We start from the raw sequence: 13,442 nt of genomic DNA, 5'->3' as shown, positions 1-13,442 counted from the left end.
CTTCTAGACCCAAAGAAATGTGGGATCAAAAATGGTCTGAACCAGATGCTGGTGGCTTGCACTTATGATCCTAGCTACTCACGTGGCTGAGAGCTAAGGATTATGGTAGGAAAGTATGTGAGACTCTTAAATTAACCAGGATGCTGAAAGTGGAGCTATGATTCCAGCGGTAGAGAGCCAGCCCTGAATGAAAGAAAAAGCTAAGGGACAGTGCCCAGGCCCTGAGTTCAAGCCCTGGAACCAGCACATGCACACAAAAAAAGAATTGACAGGGACACTGAATGAACATGAGGACTTTCCACTTAGACATGCTCTTCTCTTCTTTATCATAAGAATACTCAGTTCCAGAGTCAAGGGGTCAGCAGCCAGTAGAGTAGTCGGGAAGCCCACCCAAGAAAAACATTCACTTTACAATGAGCACAGCGCCCACTCAACTTCCACTCAAACTTTCCACTGGAAAGGCTCTGATGTCTGCTTATAACAAGGCCCAGTCACCTTCCTTTCAACTCTGTCCTTTGCCTACAACATCAGCTATGACAAACAACTGTGGTCTTATGGCAGGCAGGTGACAGCTGAGAGAGAGAGAGAGAGAGAGAGAGAGAGAGAGAGAGAGAGAGAGAGAGAGAGAGAGAGAGAGAGAGAGAGAGAGAGAGAGAGAAAGGAGAGATTTCCAGCTTTACCAAGAACTAGCAGGAAGATGAAGTGGGGTTGTGGCTCTGAAACACCAACAGTGCTCAGTCCATGGTGAATGCCAAGAGCTGTACCCGCACCCCGTTACCTTATTCACTGGCTTACATAATAGGGCAGGAAAAACATCATTGAGACTCAAGACTTGGAGGCCCAATGTAACCAAAATTCCCCCATATGCCCTCGATGAAGTCAGAAAATATTTTGGAGCCTTAGGCTTCTCATCTTTCCAATGGGAATTACAAGGCCTGCCCTACCCATCTCAGCAAGCTGTTTTGACAACCTAATGGGATTTAAGCATGGGACTGCTTCAGAAGGTATAAGCCTCTGTTCAAATAGGAGAGGCTAGCCCTGAAATCAGAGCTACCTTCTAAGGTGAAGGCTTCTCTTCCTGCCCTGGAGGAGCCCTCAGGCATCTCTCTCTTTTCTCCAAGCTTGGCCCCTGCTTCCCAGGACAGGTCCAATAGCCCCCAGCAACTTCTGATGTCATTGCTGGCTCCTCTCTCCCATCCCAGCTCCAACCCACTGCAGGGACTAGCTGCCACATCAGGTGTCCCCCACCCCATGTATGCAAAGCCTGGCCCTTGTCACCAGCTCTGTTGCTAGGAGGCTAATCAGATAATTAAGGCCAATCAGAAAAGGAATTTCACACAAGATGCCACCAGACAGGACTTGGGAAGAAGCAATATGGCCACCGTGCAGTTTGCACAGCACCATCTGTTCTGAGCACACACAAGCCACACCCCACAGGCACAGGCCTCAAGCATTTCACATCACTGAGGCTAGAGGGAGGCTGCCTTTGTACTTAGAACCCTTTGAGCAGAGTACACTGTTTAAAGTATACCCAGGGCATATGAAATGTGAGCTGTCTCCTGAGTGATAGATGCATAGTCACAATTTCTAGTGCTTTAGAGATGCCCAGTTGACCATGGAAAAATAATCATTTAAGAAAACACCTCAGTAGTACATAGGAAGTGCTTGTAAACCTAAGGAATAGGCAGGGTCTTAGGATGTCAGAGCATAGGAGAAAGAAGTAGAGAAATCAGGGAAGGAGGGGTGGGTTCTTCCACAGAGTACAGGGCATACGTAAATCTCCCTTCAAGGGAGATGCAGATGTGCTTACTTGTCCATGCCAGCAGTGAGCCTGTTGTGGGCAGTGTGTGTGAGCTGGTGGAGCTGCCAGTCACTTTCAGCTTGCTGGGTCTAGTGGAGTCCACACCTTACTCCCCTGGCCCTGTGTCTAGTGTCTAAATAAGCATCTTCAAAATATGGCCCTAGCATGGTACCAGTAGGCTCACGCTTATTACCCTACATACTCAGGAGGCTGAGATCTGAGTTCAAAGCCAGTCTAGGAAGGAAAGTTTATTAGATTCTTATGTCCAGTTTAACTATCGAAAAGCTGGAAGTGGAATTGTGGCTCAAGTAGTTGAGTGTCACCCTTAAGTGAAAAAGCTAAGGGATAGTACCTGAGTTCAAGGCACAGTATTGGCCCAAAATATATCATCATCATCATCATCTTCTTCATCATCATCCTCATCATCATCGTAGTAGTAGTAGTAATAATAATAATAATAATAATTTGGCTTCAAATGCAAGTCAGTGACTATTGATATGGACTTAGGAGAGATAACAATGTCCCAGAACAAAATTTCTCCACTTTGGAGAACCGATTTCGTTCTTTCTGAATGGTCTGGTTTAGACCATCCCCTTGAGTAATGCAGTTCTATTATCTGGAGACAGAAGCATAGACCTCCCACAGGGGTTTTGTGGTGGGGGTGTTGGTGGGGTGAGGGCCTTCAGTGGTCCCTGACATTGCCTATTTCCTGAACAGATCCTGCAGGAGTTGGAGTATGGCCCCTCTGTGGACTGGTGGGCCCTGGGTGTGCTGATGTATGAGATGATGGCTGGACAGCCCCCCTTCGAGGCTGACAATGAAGATGACCTGTTTGAGTCTATCCTTCATGACGATGTGCTCTACCCCGTCTGGCTCAGCAAGGAAGCCGTCAGCATCTTGAAAGCTGTAAGTCATTGTTCCCTAACCTGTTGCTCTGTTCCCTGGGATTTGTGTCTTATATAGACCCACATAATGTCTGTCTGTCTGTCTGTCTGTCTGTCTGCCTGTCTGTCTCTCCCTCATACACACATACACACACACATACACACCACACGTATGCACACAGTTTTCTCCCTTTCTCTCCTCCACCTCTCTCACTACTGTGTGAGAATCCAGGCAGGGTGGTTTAGAAACTGCTATTGAGAATGCAGCACAGAATGATTGTCCTTTTGGGAAAGGACCAGAACGTATGTGTTTCACGAGATGCCACACTGTGCACACATCCTTCAGTATCTCAGAGGTGGCAGATCCAGGCAAATCAAGTCGTTACCTCCACTCCTTACACTGGGATATGTTCATATTAAGGCCTAAGAAGGCGGGGAGGAGAAGAAGGGGAGGGCAACATTTTCATTCTGGCTTCCTTTCTCCACCCTCTCACCTGTAGCATCTAAGCCTTACCTACTGCTGCATCTCTTGTGGTGGCCCACAGGCTCTTTCGCCTCACTGACTCTGCATGTCATGCTTTATGACCTATGAAGACTTACCCACAATTGGATGCTGAGATTAAGGAAAGACCCCCATCTTCAATGTAGCACCCATGGTCCTGAAAAAGACTCTGTCTACTGCTCACCCATTCTCACTGGCGGGACTCAGGCCACACTAGCCTGTGTACAGATCCCTCCTCCACCTCCTTTCTCCCCGAGTGCTCTCCACCTTCTTTTGGCAAGGTACTTATTCTCCTCCAGGTCAGTGCTCTTTTCCCTGGTAACCCACTGCCAGCTTCTTTGCTCTACAGAGAAGCTCTGATTATGGGCTCATAGTTTGCTGTACTTCTCTATGTCATTGAAGTCTTTGGGGAATCTCTTGGTGCCTTTCCAACCTCTATTTCTCTTCCAAATACTCCATGAGGCAGGGAGCAGGTCTCTTACATCCTCACCCCATCCCCGTGGCAGAAGTGAGAGTGCCACACATGTAGGAACAAGAGAGGAGGGTTATGATTGGCATGGGTCTCAGTATCCAGTGATGACTCTGGAGCTGACTTCTCTTCAGCATCTACTGTGTTCTCTTTCCAGAAGGTCAAGAGTGGAGAGGAAGGAGACATCACCCCGAAGAAAGCTAGCTTAGGGGACTAGATTGGCTAACTTTTCACATGAAATTCCTTTTGCTCTTTTTTTCTGTCTTGTGAGTATTGCTTTTTTCATATATTTTTATTGTAATTAATAGAAGGGTTACATTATATTCGCCAGAGAGAAGGTGCATTAATTTACATACATTGATACCCTTTCTCATGTCTTGGTCCCCATGTCCCTCCCCCCACCCCCATCCTTTTGCTCTTATCAGATGCGGTGATAGGCTCCTGTGATCCTAGCTACTAGGGAAGCAGGAGGATGACATTTCCAAGCTCACCCGGGCAAAACGTTCTCAAGGACTCTTATGTCAACCAGTAAAAATCTAAGCATAGTATTACATCCTGTCATCCTAGCTACATGGGTAGTTTAAATAGGAGAATCATGGTCCAAGCTGCTCAGGACATAAACATGAGTTTTTATTTTAAAAATGATTGGAATTGTGGTTTACATGATAATGTGCCTGTTGCCTAGCACAGGTGAATGACTGAGTTCAAACCCAAGTACTGCCACCAAGAAAAATTAGTTCTTGGTTTTTTTGAGTTTATGTGTTCAAGCTTTATATATTTTATAATTTATTTGCTTGTTTCAATGGGGAAGATTGTCACATGATCTTCTAAAAAACAAAAAGTTAAAAATGGGCCACAGTAAAATGTCTGTCTTCTTATTCCCATCTGCCAGTTCTCATGTTCTTTACTCCATTGGTGTGTCTTTCTTTAGATCTTTATGTGTCCTACAGTTACTGATTCTTATATTTTTTACCTTCTTTGTTGTTTTGGTTTGGTTTAGTTTTGTCAGTTGTGAGGCTTGAACTCTGGGCCTGGGCGTTCAACTCAACTTGGCTCTCTACCCCTGGAGCCACAGCACCACTTCTGGTTTTCTGGTGTTTAATTAGAGATAAGAGTCTAGACTTTTGTACCAGGGCTGGCTTTGAACCTCAATCCTCAGATCTCAGCCTCCTAGAAGCTAGGACTACAGGTGTGAGCCACAGTACCTGGCTAGCTTTACTTTCTTTAAACAAGTGTTAGGTGGCTTAACATATGTCAGTTTCTGCTCAGTGAGGAAACCTAGCCTTTCATTTAATGGTGCATCTCTGTACTTTCTTGGCCAGTGCTTGAACTTTGATTCTGCAGCATGGATCAGCTACTAAGTGAGTGGCCTTCATTGCAGGGGACTACTTTCCTGGGGCCATTGGCTGGGAGGGAACAACACAGGACTCTTCTCCTTCTACACTTCCCAGGGCTCTGACAGCCTCAGCACCTCAGCAGAAGCCAGGACACGGTGCCTACCAGACACCCGTCTAGCCAATCTTCCATGTATGCTTCAGTGGGCACAACAATGGAGTCCTCTGATTTCTAAGATACTGAACGGATGTTCTCTACTGGGGTGATAGTTGCTATTGGCATGTTCAGGCTACAGCCTTGGGAAACCACTTCACAGCTTACGACACACTGGATTGTCCCCCTAACAAAGAGGTATCCCGTTCAAAGTGTCAGCAATGAGGTTGAATGCCTTTGACCTGGATAGATTCAGAGTTAGAGGTTATGCTAGACTAATGCTTAGTGTCTTTGAGAAGAGCCTCTGGCTCAGGGGAAATGTCTGGACATGTTCAGACTAGCCCATGCTAGCCCTCTCTTTCCCTTCCCAGAAGAGGGAGGCAGGAAGAGCTATGGAAGCCTTTGGCCCTTGAACTCTCCACTTGCTCACATTGTCACCTGATTTTAGAGCCAGACCAGGTTATCTGTAATACTGACATCAGAGCTGTGTCTCTGAGGGCTGCTACTTATGCAAAAATGGCACCGAACTCTACAGAAGGCCATTTGTATCATAGATTAATATAGTACACAACCTCTGCAGCAGTAAATTGCCAACTCACCCTGCCTTTCTTTCTTAGCATGGTGTTCTGAGGCCCTGTCTTCAGCCTTCTCTTCTGTCACTATGGCCTACTAAGTGCACAATAGAAAGCAGGCACTGAGCCAGGTGTTCATCAGATGGTTCTGATTTCTAAATTGCGAGCGCACCAAGAGAAGGAGACACTTAGACAAATTATAATTTAGATATTAAACAAACATAAGGCCCAAGGCACCAAGTCTTGGGAAGCTCTGCAGTGGAAGCAGCTTCTGGGGGGGGGGTGGAGGAGGGGGTAGGGAGGTAAGGGGGTAGAGAACTGAACTGAAAGCCAGGGTGATAAATAGCTTTAGTTTTGTTTTTTTTTACTCAAAGCTGGGTCTCTACCATTTGAGCCACACCTCTACTTCCACCGTTTTGCTGGTTAATTGTAGATGAATATCATGGGCTTTTCTGTCCTGGCTGGCTTTGAACCAAGATCTTCAGATCCTAGCCTCCTGAGGAGCTGGCACCTGGCAAGGCCGCTTCTTGATAGCACTTAGAATATGCTATCAGCAGAGAGCCAAGGATGCAAAGGATGAACAAGACGGATGGTATTCCAACTAGGAAACTGCTGTATGCCATATGAAGAAGTATATACTTGTGGGACAGCCAAGCCTTCAAGCAGTGTCACCCTGATGAGGAATAGACGAGACAGATGCAACGTGTCATTGCCATGGCCATCTGAGGGAGTTCCTTCACCCTCTTTCCTGAGGCTGTCCCCTCCAGCAGCATGTGCCTCTTGCCCACGTGCTTTTGTTTCAACATCACCAGGGGAGAGAGATGGGAGGGGATGACGCTGCCCTTGCTGGTAAACCCTGAGACTCCTCTTTTTTAGATCTATCCCTTGGGCTTGTGCTGTGCCTGTTCTAATCCTTGATTCAGATGCAGACCCTCCCCCTGTCCTATGGAACATAGTGCTTCATCCTTAATTCACATGCATGTTTACACCTGCATATTTTGGCTCTCAGAAATAGCATTTCCTGGGCCAAGAATGTGGCCTAGTGGTAGAGTGCTTGCCTAGCATGCACAAAGTCCAGGGTTCGATGCCTTGGTTCCATATATCCAGAAAAAGCTGAAAGTGGTGCTGTGGCTCAAGTGGCAGAGTGCTAGCCTTGAGCAAAAGTGCTCAAGGACAGTACCCAGACCCTGAATTCAAGCTCCAGGACTGGCAGAGAGGGGGGACTCGGATTAGCACTTCCTGGCATTTTGAGGGGTGTATGTTGGGATGAAGATGCTCAGCTATAGGAATGCTTACCATCAGGACTGACTTATTCAGTGACTGGATGGGAGTCACAGGACAACCCCTAGAACATAGGGATTCAAAAACAGTAACCCTTTCCTTCTCGTCTTTTACCTTTTGACCACCATGAACATATTTGTGTAGCTACTGAAAATTCAAACATTTAAAAACATAGAGGAGATACTGGGACCCAGAACAGGGAAAAGGCAGGAGGTATGTTTCATCATTTACCCATGTTCATACCTCATTTTCTTTCTTTACCTCCAAAAGAATTATTGCTGTGAATACATTTATCAGATCCTAATCTCTTTGGTGAGAAGATTTGAAAATCTACGAGCAGATCATAGAGTTAAGAGCCTCAGATCCTAATTTTGACTTCATGTCTTCCTGGCTATGTGACCTTACTAGCTATGGTTAATTAATCTATCCATGTCTTACATACCTCCCTTATGAAGTAGAGGCATCCATAGCATCCATATACATGAAGTGAGTTCATGTATTTTATGCCATGTTTCGCCTGGTAACTAGCACATACATCATATGTGCCAGAGTTCTAGGACACCCTGAAAAGAGAGGCCCCTGCCAATGCCAACAGAGACATGGGCGATGACAGAGGAGATGTTCCCTGGGCAAACTTCAGCCTCTGCCTCTCTCAGTAATTCTGTGCTATGTCCTCATCTCTGCAGTTCATGACCAAGAATCCCCACAAGCGCCTGGGCTGTGTGGCGACGCAGAATGGGGAGGACGCCATCAAGCAGCACCCATTTTTCAAGGAGATTGACTGGGTGCTCCTGGAACAAAAGAAGATCAAGCCTCCCTTCAAACCCAGAATTGTAAGTGGAGTCCTGCATACCTTTCATCCACAGGGCAGTGGGTATCTATGCAGCAGGCTGTGCGCCCAGAATGCCTGGCCTGAGGTGTGGCTCACAGCCCTGTGACAAGCAGGAGAAGGCTGGGATTCTCCCTGAGGGAGGGAATCAGGCTCGGGGCATGGACTGTCACAAGGTGATGGCCTCTGATGGCCATAGCACAGCATTCTTATCTCAGCAGAGGCTTCCTTGTTTATTTCGATCAAAATTTACAAGGAGGCTTCTTCTGTGTCAGGTAGAAATATACAAGTTCTTGTTATATTGATGAGATGGGTTTCTCTGATCTTTTAAAAGAGTACATTTAAAGGAAAAGGTTAATACTGCTCGCAATCATGGTATAGCACTAGTGCAGAGCATGAGGTCCGAGTGCTGTGTGGGAAGATTGGCCCCAGGGTTCTGCCTGGAAAAACCCCTTCAGAGCCCCTTCATTGCTCACTCCCAGGTAGAGTACAGGGGCTGGGGACATCAAGGATGTGTGACACTGAGAAGTTAGAGGAACTGAACTGCCATCTGGGCTTAACTCTTGAGACAACAACATTCTACTGGAATGCTGGAATGGAGAGTGTGGGACATGTTAATTCTGTTGTTTTGTAGCCCATTGAGACAATCCATCGCAGACTAAGACTCTAGTAGCCAGCAGGCAAATGCCTGGGAGCTGGAGGGGAGAGTATGACATACAAGTTTATTGGGCAGATTCTGAGAGCTGTGAAACCAGGGATCCAAAGCAGAGAAGACCTGAGATCATCCAGTCAGCCCTCCGTCACCTGAATTCTGTCATAGGAGTCTGATTCTGTCAGACTCAATCTGATCCTTTTCCCAGCTCTCCTGGGCTTTGTGGATCTACAGAGAAGAATTCCATTCTCCATGAGGCTTTCTGGAATTGCTGATAGTGCTGTGATCTTAGCATACTACTGGGGTTGACAGCGCAGCTGATGGGTGTGGTCCAGGCCTCAGCCAATCCAAGATAGCCCATTCCTAAATGCTAAATCCAGACACTATTTCTCTTGTACTTTCTCCTTTGAACTACATGGTTTTTGTTGCGAGCATAAACCTGAGATAGACTAGTTACAAGATCCCCTTTGTTTCTTTGTGAACTTCTCCTCTCCTCTGGCCTATCTCTCATGGTTCTGGACCTCTGCTCCAAGCCATGACAAAGGTTTGGCAAATGGGGAGTGATTAGGGCATAGACTGCTCAGGATGACTGGCCTCTGCTGCGCATGTCAGCCTGCCCAGTGGCTGAATGCTGGATGTCTCAAAGAACAAGAGCTACTGAGCCCATCTGAAAATGGGAGAAGCAGATCCCCAGTAGCCTAGCAGAGAGAATAAAAAGGCTTGGATTTGTCTGAGGATCAATTTTCATTTAAAGGTAAACTAATTCCCTAGGAAAAGGAAAGATAGAGTCAAGCATCCCAATCCAGCTAAGAGGAAATCAATGGCTAGTTAGGCCTCAGTGCCATCTTAAGGCTCTATGTCAACGAAACCACTATGAATTAGATTTGGGGAGCCCCTGGCCCTGCAGGATTGCACAGAGATGGAGGAACAAGCAGTCTGTAGGATGTAGGGAGCAGAGGCTCAGGGAAGATTCTTGAATGTATAGGGGAAGAAGAGCAGATATGGGTCTAGAAAGCCCAAGAGTCTATAGAGAGGTCCCTGGAAGAAAGGAAGGAAGAGTCACCAAGCACATTTTAGGATAGCAATCATAGACACAAGATTCTCACTCAAGGTGACAGGACCTTGAGGGAAGGGGCCGGGAGTTTTGACTCAAATCCAGTAGATACACAGCCAGCAAGGGCAGAGTAAGGGGAGGTAAACAGTGTATGATAACTTGTGGACCTACAGACGGGGAGGGGAACCCAGTCACAAAGGAAACAAGAGTGAGGAAGAACAGGTAGAGGCCCACGTGTGAACCAGTTTGCTAATGTGCTGGCAGGGGTCCTCTTTGGGCTATCTCTGGCCAGCCTAGAGACAGAGGCTTTCATGGACAGGGGTGAAGATCCCCTGTGAACCAGCAGAAAGAAGTGCTTCCTTTGGTTAGGAGTTAGGTGAACTTCCTAGGTCCCTGGAACACAAAGGATCAGGTCTTTCTTTTCCTCCATCCTCTCAACACCACCACCAGGGCTGAGGAATAGACCTCAATCAACTTCCTTAGTCAATTTCCTTAAATCTGCCTCCACCATTCCCGTGGAAACTTGACCTGAATATATCCTCACTCTGCCTTAGATTGCCAGAGCTATCCCACACGCTTGCTGGGGGGGGGGTCAGAGAGAAGGTTTTATTAAGCTTATTAATTTCAGCTAGGAAGAGAGAATGAAAGCATCTGGAAGAAGGAAGCATGGGACATTGTACAAGAGGTGTTTCGGGTCACACTGGCTGTTATCACGTGGGTCTTTACAGTGCTGTCAGCAACAGGTCTTTGGAGGCTTATTTCAACTTGTTAAATACTGGTTCATATCTTCATCCTTGAGACCTGAGATTTCTCTCAAGAGAAATATTAAAACTGGGTTTTAGGAGATGCCTCCTGTTTAGTTACCCATCAGAAAGGTGTCCCAACTCTGTCCCTGAAATATGGAAATGTCACCAGCCTGACTTGACACTAGCAAAACAAGTGCTAAGTTAAAGTCACTTCAGTGCAAAACTGCATTTCTCAACTGAAAAGGCCTTACAGAACCAGTGTGAAAACTCACACCAGGTTTTAATGTGCCATCACCTCCTCCCCTCCTCCTCCCCCCCATCCCCCGTCTAATTGGCTCAGGGTTACTCCTTGGGGGTATTGGTGTCTACTTAGAGATGGCAGGAAGAAGCAGGTACAACCTTACAATAGGCAGACAAGATGGGTGCCACACAAGGCCACTGGAGACGCTGGGAAGCTGAGGCATATCCTCACAGATGTCCTCTTTGTACTCTGGAAGAAGGACAGTTTTGCTTGGGGTGAAGGAGTCATATAACTTGAAGCTCCTTCCTGAAAGAGCTGGGGAAGAAAGCACTTCCACAGAAAGGGAAAGGTAGTTCCCAGCCAGGAATTGGGAAGAAGTTTCAGCTGGCTGTGTTCACAAGCTGAAACTTCAAAAGGTGTTGAAACAGCCAAGAAGTACAATCCACAGCATTCCTATCTTTTTGAGGGCAGACATCTCCAGTTTGGTCAGATGCTGGGGTATGTGATAGAGCTCAGGGCTAGCTCCTCTTGCTCTGGGGTCATACCCTGCACCCCAGAATGCCATCAACCTCTAAAACTTGCTCAATAGCAAGTATTGTACTCCTCACCTGGGGGTATTCTGCTTGTTGGATTCAGAAGGAACATTTTGCGAGGTAGCTTGTCGGGCACTGGAGGTGAGGCTTAGCACTCCAGAAGAGTTCAAGTGTAGATTCTGACCCTGACTCCCATCAAACAATCAAACCTGCCTCAGCAGGGTTGGTCTCAGCTAGAGGCAGGGGCCCTGGCTCACACCCATAGGACCAACGGTGCCTGAAGAACATAGCTCAGGGCTTGACTCTGTCCCCTCCACAGGAAGCCTTCCCCTCATCACCCAGGAGATATCACCAAGCAGATTGTTCAGATTGGAGTCTGGAATTTGGCCTCCGGTCTGGTTCCATCACATACCTCAACTGGCTGCTGTCCCTCCAGGCTTCTGCCTTCCTCAGGTGTTGACTGAACTCAGATTTCTGCTCCCCTGGTGTCTCCACCTCTCTGGGTCACTCCTACCCAGATTCCTAGCTATCCTGAGTGCAAGTGGGTTTCCTGCCTTCAGATGGTCATCCCCTGAACTAACCCTCACCCAGGACACATCTCAGTGTCCTTGCTTCAGCATGGACTGTTGCCTCTCGTGTGTCCTTCCAGCTGTCATATATATCCTCCTTTCTCTGTGTTCTCTTTTATATTCCTCCTCGCCACCCTCTTATCTACTCACATACTGAACATTCTACAAGTGATGTGTCGTCACCACCAACCCAAAACCTATGCCAATGTGTGCTCAAATCATTTGGGGGGACGGGGTGGCTGCAGGGCAAAGCTACACAGTAGCAGGCCTTTGATGGCATCTCTGCCCTGAGTGAGCAATGGACTAGGAAGATTATCAAGGATTGTGTCAAAGCTTTTGATACATGATATAATATGTGAGTGTGGAATCCACTGGTCTCTCCCATTGGGGATTTACTTCAGAGATGGTAGTGCTATGTAATCCCCTGTAAAAGTAGCGCATTTAGCTTGTGTGCTACTCATGAGCTTACCTTGCTCCAGGTCTGTAGGGAGGAGAGTGATGTGTTTGCAGGGCATCGTCTGACTTTGCAGATCATGGGGGTATTCCTGTTCACTCCTGACTTCCTCTTGTGTGTCTATTCCCTGTCCTCCAAAGCATTAGATTCTGAGGTTATGGCTCTCAGGGCTTTCAGCAATGGAATTGGGGGGGAAGCCAGTATAGAGGAAGAGAGCTGCCTCCTCAGAAGCCTAGCTGTCCTCAGTGAACACCAAAGACGAGGAGGAAAATGCTGGCCAAGTAAACTTCTTTTTGTGTACGTGTTCTCTCTTTTCAAGTTTGCTTCAGTGTGAATGTCCCTCTTTAAGGTAAGGCCTCCAGAGTGGGGAGTCTCTCCAGGTAGGTGAGCCCGCAGGCCCCGTGACAAGAGGCCCCGTTCAACCTCATGATCCGTCTCCATCCAGCCATCCATGCTGCATGGCAGGACCCCTGAGGGAGGCCCCTCCTGCATGCTCCTGCATGACTGGGCTGTGCTAAGAGGAAACCTGGGAAGTGGGCTTGAGACCCTCACACCTTCACCTACTTAGCAGCTTGAGGAGGAGCTCTGATGGACAGGCAACCCTTTCCCTTGAAGCTGGCCAGGAACTGTGATAGATAGACCCATCCTTAATGCTAGAGGCCAGAGGACCAATAGGTGCCATCTTTATTCTTCATCCTGGGATAGGAGCCTTTTACTGAGGATGGATATATGCTGTATGCACAGCCCTTAGCCTCCAAGATGCTACAGGCTCCCTCAATGAGCCAGGGTTCTAGGCCAAGGATGGAGGACATGCGGAAGGTCCTGAACCCTGGTTATTGGTAGTAATCTCAGGAGACGGCATGGTATGGTAGGCAGGGGACTGGTTTTGATCCTAGAGAAACTTGGAGTGAATAAAATTGCTTTCTTAGGACAGCCATCTGATTCTGAGAATTCACCCCACCCTGAACTTCTAGCTTCCTTTTTTTGGAAAAATTATAAGAATGCTCCTTTCATAGAATTATAAAAATCTAAGGTGCTGTGTGCCCTGGATTCTTGAGCCCCCTTGCCCCTTGAGCAAGAGCTTTGTTTCCCCACAGTACATTACCCACTTTCATTCTTTGAGCTTACTTACCACCTGTCCTACCCTTGCCTTTATTCTCAGTAGGCTGTGCAGCCCTAAGTGCTCCAGCTTTGAAATGGTATCTGTCACCAATGGGCCACCATTCCAGTGCAACAGGCTCCCTCCCAGTTTTCTGTTAAGGTAAACAGTCATAGTGGAGTACCCTGGACTTTTCACAAGAGGGTTTGTAACCTGAAGATTCTAATTGCAGAAGTATTTCTGTGGTTCAGCGTGGGGGAGCAGCCAG

The 13,442-nt window shown here is 47.3% G+C and overlaps 1 protein-coding gene across 2 annotated transcripts in view; it reads left to right on the top strand.

The window, feature by feature from the left end:
• The window catches only part of Prkce (protein kinase C epsilon), a 479,841-nt gene that overhangs the window by 446,625 nt on the left and 19,774 nt on the right, over positions 1-13,442 (top strand). Inside the window, exons 13-15 of one of the 2 annotated variants that reach the window (XM_090337015.1) lie at positions 2,519-2,707; positions 7,684-7,830; positions 12,395-12,424. In XM_090337015.1, coding sequence (XP_090193141.1) covers positions 2,519-2,707; positions 7,684-7,830; positions 12,395-12,409 — 351 coding nt within the window. In that variant the 3' untranslated portion in view covers positions 12,410-12,424. The remainder of the gene's footprint in view (positions 1-2,518; positions 2,708-7,683; positions 7,831-12,394; positions 12,425-13,442) is intronic. The other variant, XM_090337014.1, reaches the window with a different exon arrangement.

Source organism: Megascapheus bottae, chromosome 7 (assembly GCF_031878675.1).
Source record: "Megascapheus bottae isolate mThoBot1 chromosome 7, mThoBot2.hap1, whole genome shotgun sequence".
Taxonomy (NCBI): domain Eukaryota; kingdom Metazoa; phylum Chordata; class Mammalia; order Rodentia; family Geomyidae; genus Megascapheus; species Megascapheus bottae.
This window is presented reverse-complemented; position numbering and strand designations above follow the sequence as displayed.